The sequence below is a fragment of the Botryllus schlosseri genome, chromosome 10, assembly GCF_051294905.1.
Source record: "Botryllus schlosseri isolate E-star chromosome 10, Bs_hap1, whole genome shotgun sequence".
NCBI lineage: Eukaryota > Metazoa > Chordata > Ascidiacea > Stolidobranchia > Styelidae > Botryllus > Botryllus schlosseri.
The window spans coordinates 6,843,832-6,851,269 of NC_137245.1; the positions used below are offsets into that span (position 1 = coordinate 6,843,832).

The 7,438-nt window shown below is 38.1% G+C and overlaps 1 protein-coding gene across 1 annotated transcript; it reads left to right on the forward strand.

Annotated features, from left to right (window-relative positions):
* The first annotated feature begins 400 nt into the window (after window positions 1–400).
* LOC145447629 (uncharacterized) lies at window positions 401–5,139 on the forward strand. The gene is made up of 3 exons (XM_080325874.1): window positions 401–745; window positions 2,061–2,128; window positions 4,858–5,139. Exons 1-3 carry the CDS (start codon window positions 557–559, stop codon window positions 4,982–4,984), a joined length of 384 nt encoding a protein of 127 aa, XP_080182000.1. The 5' UTR covers window positions 401–556; the 3' UTR covers window positions 4,985–5,139.
* Window positions 5,140–7,438: the final 2,299 nt, after the last annotated feature.

The window sequence follows — 7,438 nt, forward strand, 5'->3', positions numbered from 1 at the left end:
AAGCGAAGCTTAGCTGGAGTTCACTTCAGTTTTGTCAAACTCGACGATAATGGCCTCAGATAGATGTACTGGTCGCATTGTTCGTGTGCATCGTTGAGCGATAGCTAACGAAGTTGGTATACCAAATGATACCAGTTTGCCCGAATAACCACGTTCGTTTGTGAGGTCCAGTTGATTGTATAAATAGATTGATACTAGGTGCATAGATATGTTCGCATATTGCTGATGTGATGTCATTGATTATAATTAATATAGTGTTCAAATGGAACTGTGATCGTCAGGTCACGACGAAATCTATACCAGACCACTGATATAACCACGCCGTGATATTTTTGGCATTTTATCCAGGATAAGTACAGTGTGCATCACAAAGGTGAACTTAAATACGAGTTATCATATAATCACTATAGGTATGGTATGCTCACACTATGATGTTTCATATTTTTGTGTTATGTTTGCTATCCCGGTGATTGTTGAATGCTCTTTACAATTCGATATTTTTATGCATTAAACTGTACAAATATTCAATGTAGATAATTTGATCAAAACAGCCATAATGTCTCACGTGACAAATATTAACCCTGCAGCCGCTGATAAAGCTGATACGTCTCGTGGATTCTCAACTTCGAAGAAACCGAAGAGTTTTGGGGACAAAGTACTTGCTGACGTCAAACAAAGTTATGAAGACTTTCCGCACTTTGCTGCTTTCGCAGCAGGCTGCGCTGCTGGAACACTCACAAAAAAGGTATGTTGGCAATATCGATGATTTTTACATGTGCACATCTGCCAGTATTTGCAGTTGCTTTTTGGATTGACTAATTATTGCTGTAATAACCTTGATCTAATTTTTGCTCAAGGACCTCTTAATAATGAGTAGCTTACTCATCTCTAGGGTAATTGTATCTTGATAGTGATTCCAATAGTACGAGGGTGGCCAACTTTTTGCTATTTACGGCCGCATTTCGATTTCTTATATCGCCTACGGCCGCATTCCAGCGCACAGTCGTTATGAACTATCTAGACAGGAAATATCCAAGTTCAGGGAACTCCGAACTCCTGTATTTATTCATATCTGCTTATCTTATTGTTATGGATAGTCACCGGGAATAGTTATGTAGTCTCGCCAAACGCGAGATTCTTTTTAAATTCATGTATGAATTTCGTCATAACTATTATCAGTTGTAGATATTACTATCAAATATTTGTCCTTTCTCAGCTCATGTGATGAGATTCACCAGCGCAGTTGGGATAGTCTTCGAAAATTTAGGGCCAATTGTTATAGGCATCTTTTTTGCATGCTGTTATTTCTTGACCTTCCATCAGGATTGTCGGTATGTTGGATAAGGTATTGGACTCACAGAAACAATTGCTTTCGTGGAACACACACGATTCAAACTTGGTATTTCATTATGGGGCGCATCATGTTCATCTGTGGCTCGCCGTAATACTGTGGAGCTCAGATTTCAAAGGGCACTGCTATATTAAAATCGTGAAATCATTGCGCGTCGAATCGCGTCTAGGGCGAGGAAAATTTCAAGATGATTTAGAATCTTTTCAAACTTGGGTAATTCGTATCTTGACGGCCGCCAACAAATACAATATAATTACGTGTTGACGGCTGCATAATTTTCCTTTTACGACCGCAGATTGCCAACTCCTGTAATGGTAGATAGTTGTTGGTTATAGATATGTATTATTGGCAACCAATGTATTATTTTGTATGGCTTTCATGTTAGTCCTGTAGAGTAGCGAGTCATGCCGTGACTAAATCGAGTGTCATACTGATGCTGATAATGATACTACGAAGTCTTGAGCCTTTATAATGCTATCTATAGCAATGGATTGATTCATACTCACGGTGGTAAGAAACTTACAGGTTTCGACGCTTTCAAAAACCGGACAGCTAGAATATAGACCGAGTGGCCACAGTGAAGTCTGGTATACAATTAAATATATTGCATGGTCCAATCTTGTCCTTTGCCTACTTTCCAATTATGCGAAATGATTCAATATTTTACTCAGGATGCCTTTCCTAATTATGATTACATGCCTTTTTTCAGGTGCGAGATACGTTTGGTTGTGGGATTGCTGGTATATTATTCATAATGGGAATGGGAATGGGATATAGGTGAGCATGAAAAGTTTGTGTAAACCAGTAATGCGGACTTCTGTAGCATCGCAATTGAAAACTATTCCTTGATACTCATACTCGATTGAGATTTCAAAGATTTGAAAATTTCATAAACTGACAAACCAGAGGTTGTGACTGCGAGGACGCTAAGCACACATTTACTATCGCTGTACTCAGGACCGAAACAGTACTTCTTTAGCCACCCTTAAAACATTGATCTTGCCCCCCACAGGTTCATGAACCAAACTTCTGGGTGGCGAATCCCATATGATCATAAGACCAACCCCCCTTCACGACGAGACTATTTATGACTGCAGGGAAAGCACCTCTGTCTGCTGTAGAGGATTCCTGTGCGTGTGTAGGCAGGTATTCGCGCGAAGCGCAAAAAAATTCATATTCAGGATTGAATTTGTTACTATATTATTGATAACTGCCCATATTGCTATTAATTTTTCATCCTCTCTCTGTCCACGTGATCAGATTTCCAGGTAGAGGAAGAAGGCGACTTCATAGATAGCTATCCCGCGCCTACGGAAAATGAACAATATATAGATTAATGGTTTCCGCCAACATGTGGCGGTCATTTTTGGCTAAAGATTAATTCGATAACACACTTCGCGAAGTCACATTTAGGCCAAAACTTGAGAAGTCTTAGTGTGTCGTGGAGCGGCAATGGTCACCGCTGAAATACCAATTTTTTTTTATTACTGATGCCTATTGTTTCTTTGGGATCTGAGGCTACCCATATTCAAAATCAGACATTGATTACAGTAAATCGCGCGAAGAGAGTTTGAAGCTGTAAGAAATCTACAAAATACTCAAAAATTTAGGGCTATTTGCGAAATGATATCGGGCCCCCTTCGAGCTCGCCCCCTAATTGGCGGGTTTTAGGTGCGTCCGTTACGGCCCTGGCTGTACTGTTGATGACGAATTGTAATATATTACATTATTGCTTCAATACCAGTGATTTTGGCTAGCAATACTCCAGCTGTGACACCACTTCCATAGTCCCCAAGTTCAAATTAGAATAGTATTGACCATTATTCGGTGAAATTTGAACAGAATTCCCTGTCTAGTGGGCATGTACTCAGGATGAGGGTCTTGCTTCTATTATGGATTCGCGATTGAATATTTTAGTAATGTAATATTGATTTCATATTACTGGGTATAATTGATGTCACACAAGTCACGTGTTCGATGATAAACAGGGTAATATTAAACCCACTTTGTATAGGTCAGACCTGGACAAACTGAGGCCCGCGACAGGTTGCCTGGAATTTAGAGCATGAGGCATACTTTTAAATGTAAAAGGTGAACTAAAGCGATAAACTCTATAAACTGAAACGGAAATATATTTCTATGAAGCATGTTTGTTTATGTACTGTGTGTAAATGGTCACCGTTGAGATCATCTCTGACTGATAACACTAGTCAACACATATTTTTAGGCAGACAAAGTAAGAGTGGTTTCTGGGGTTCTGAAGGGCACTGATTCCGAATATGACCTTAGTTATTTTTTTCAAATTGGCTTTTGTTTTGGAGATAACCCATGGGGCTATTTTGACTAAAATCTCATATTTTAGCTGTATGGGCTAGATAAAAATAAAATCGGCTCAGTCGTACTATAAAGTTCAGAGAGTCATTCTATTTGGTATTTTTACACGCTGAAGACGGTTTCAAAACAAAATACATCAACAGAATTATATTTCTGGGTATTAGATTTATCACGGATATCATGTAGGCTACATAAATAAATTCCAATCATGTATATAAGTAATTACCAAGATACTGAAATAACGTTGTAACAATTGAATCATTTTTATGTCAATCACCTATTTTACATTCAAAATAATCAGTTGGAATATGATATTAATAACTTATCCGAACGCCAAATTGGTTCTTGTACTATTTTCGCTTGTAAGCAATTTAGTGTTTAGCAGTTTTTCGTAAGGTTCCAGCAGTAGTCTGCCATAATATGTTCATCGCATCTGCACTGATATCTTTCTTTTGTTGTTTTTGTTTATTGGTGGAACCTTTCCCTTTTCTTTTCCCTCTAATCAACAATGTTATCAGAAAATAATCAAGATGACTAAACAGGAAGTGAGATTCAATGCTTGTGTTTGCTTCAAGGTTTCCATATGCAGACGCCAATTCTCGGACCAACTGTTTGTAGTTGGGTGCTTTGTGATATTCGAAAAAGTTTTATTTACTACATCTTAGAAGGGATTCCATGCAGTGAGCACATTTCCTAAATATGAAATTGGTATCTTTCATCCGTATTCAAATCTGAGGTCAATCTCAAAGATTCCAGATTTAAGCTTCTCGTTTGATATGGATGCTAGGTATACCCATTTTTTTGGCTCAGCAGAAAATTATCCATTTATACAACTCAAGAGAGATGAGACGCATATGATTATTTTAGTTCTTTCAAGCGCCAAATTTGATAGCTTTATACTCCTCTTTCATTTTGGTAGAATGACAAATTCGTACAGGAGAAAATATATTGCCATTGTGAAAAAGTACAATTTTTAGGCATGACAAGCTGCTTTTTAACAAACAAACTTTTCGCATCAGGTTATGTTAATGTTATGTTGATGGAATAACTGAGAACGGCATGAGTGCTCAGACTGCTCACCATAGTGAATTATCTATTTATGCGCAATGTAAAAGTAGAAAAATCTAATATTTACTTCCTACCAAGTGAACCTGTTCTTTCGTCTTTAATAGAATAAAAGACGGGCTGACCGATCAATCTCCACAAACAAGTACCAAGAGCCAAGCGAAAGTAGATGCGGATCGTAATTGGGCTGGCACTACTGGATTCCACCTGGGTTTTATGTATGGATATTTGTGAAATTTGTCGACTCGTAAAGGCATTCACGTTTCTGAGCTGCGTGAGTGAAGAATTGCATCTGCAACACGACGCTACATTCTGAAGATGTGTCGGGCTGTAGCAATAGAATGTATGTGTCATTGCGTCAGCAAAGAGAAATAAAAACTCTGCCGTTGTATGGAATGTACGCAAATGTATGTGTATGTACAATGTACATGTACATATACATTGTACAGTGTCCATGTGTGTGGTTCTTAGGAGCAGGGGTTCTCAAATTAATAGCGCTCGACACGGGTTGTAATGACTCGAGTCCTTTTCTAAAATACGAGAATGACTCGACTCGAGCCGAGAGACCGTGTAAAGTGAGGAAAGTAGTAGTAGTATATTATAAATACGAGGCATAATCAATATCACCCGATCCGAGTTGTAAAAAGTAAGTTAAACCAGGGGACTCTATATTGGACAGTCAACACAATGAGTTGAACTGGGACTCGAGTCACGACACTGACTCGAACTAGAACCTTTAAATCCTAACTTATACTCGGACTTGACACTGTGGTAAAATCACAATGACTCGAGCCAAAACTATAAAAGTAGAATTCACTGATGATCTTGTGACTTCGTTAAAACCCTGCTCTCGACCAGAGTTGGTCAAAGTAGACATTGTCGGTACTCAAGTAAAGTCTCGACAAATCAATGTAGCGATTTCAAAGTCAGTAAATAAGTAAGTATTCCAGGCCTAGTTATGACTGGAAAACTGTTGATAGAAGCAGTTTAAAATCATAACTATTTAGGCAGGCAAAATACGCCGAATATAAACGTATGATGATTACACCTACTGGTAGTGTCATCACATCACATCTTTTATGGTCGCTACCAATATTTTTTCGTGCTTTAGTAATCATGGAGATATGTTTTTATGATTTGTAAATTTCAAGACCTATGCTGCGATGAACCAGTTACCAGACATTTCCAGGAATATAATAATATTTAATAACACACAATCATCATTTTCAACTGTAAAAGACCTATATTGCCAGCAAGGTAAATACACTGATCAACAGCCAATTTTAAACGAGTAAGCTATTCCCATGATTCCGAATATGGTCTTCTTTTTTTGCTAGCATATCGGGGTTTTGGGATTCGCATTTTAAATTTTTACAGTCATGCTATCATCTTCATAACAGGAACATTGCGAATTGCATTGTAATCCAATTTTGACATAATTTTAATATCCATGGGCGCAGCCTTTTTTTCAGGAAGTCACCGTAACGGAATTGCAGCTAAAATATTTAATCTATCCCCATCTCAGGCCAGCTGCATTAGTCGATAGTGCCGCTGCGTTGCGTCATTGCTGCTTAACCCAATGCGAAATTTCTGGCACGATATCTAAACTGTTGCACTTGCGCGACGCGACTTCCATCTAGTAGTTCCGTTTTTTTAATGTAGTACGTGGCAAACATGGTGCGTCACTCAATTTGCTTCCATATGATTTGCTGTTAATAAACATGTTTTAGTAGAAAGGAGCGTATACTTTAAGTACTATAATATATCTCTAATCATTGTATTCAGCCACCAGCAATGTGCGATTAATGCCCATAGGCCTAATATATTTTTGGCCTCCGAAATTATAATTATAATTAGCAGCTCAAAGTATTTCGTGTTCTAAACATGAGATAGAAAAATCTCGAAATTGCCAGGTTTATGTATCAACGCCATTGACCTCACTGTCCTGCTAATTTCGACGGCTCGTGTACTTTGGAATCTAAGGCGCAGCAGTAGGCACACATTACAGGTCCGTCCTCGACCTCGTCATCCCATTACCATATCTTCAGCATAAATTACATGAGAACGCAATGATTTATCAAGTAGGGGAAATGTGGTACCGATGAGACTCTGGCACCGAAATTACTTGATAAATTATCTATGATAATCCCATGATTACACTCAGTGAATTCGTTTACTACAGCATTCAGGCAAAATCTTTCCAAACATGCAAATAATTTTGACCTATGTGGGTTATGGCGTCTGTGACAGATGTTCTCTGTTTTGGGAGGTATAAAATGAATTTCGATCGACGTATACATTTTTCTTTGTAACCTTCAACACGAACAAACCAGCAATCATTTTAATCTGAAGTGTCGGGCTTGTATCAGACAATATACGAAACAAATTTTTTATTCAATATCACTCTTGAGTGGACTATTTCAATTTAATTACAAAATGTATAGCGTGGGGGCCGGTGATAACATCGTCAAATCAAAACATAACAGTTGCACTAATTGATCATGCTAGAACAGAAATTCGCCAACATACAGAGAGGCTGCATGTAATAATGACCTGTGGTATTTCATCACTTTGAAGTCCAAATGTTGATTTACGAGCAATATGTATGTCCCCTTCAATGTCTAAGTTGGAGCCTAAATCGAAACGTCATTTTCTGCCAACATATGAGTTGTTATTTATTCAAATTTT

Coding starts and splice junctions, on each gene's coding strand:
- LOC145447629 (XM_080325874.1), top strand. CDS start 557: ATGTCTCACGTGACAAATATTAACCCTGCAGCCGCTGATAAAGCTGAT. Junction 746..2,060: donor CTGGAACACTCACAAAAAAG/GTATGTTGGCAA, acceptor GCCTTTTTTCAG/GTGCGAGATACGTTTGGTTG. Junction 2,129..4,857: donor GGAATGGGAATGGGATATAG/GTGAGCATGAAA, acceptor CGTCTTTAATAG/AATAAAAGACGGGCTGACCG.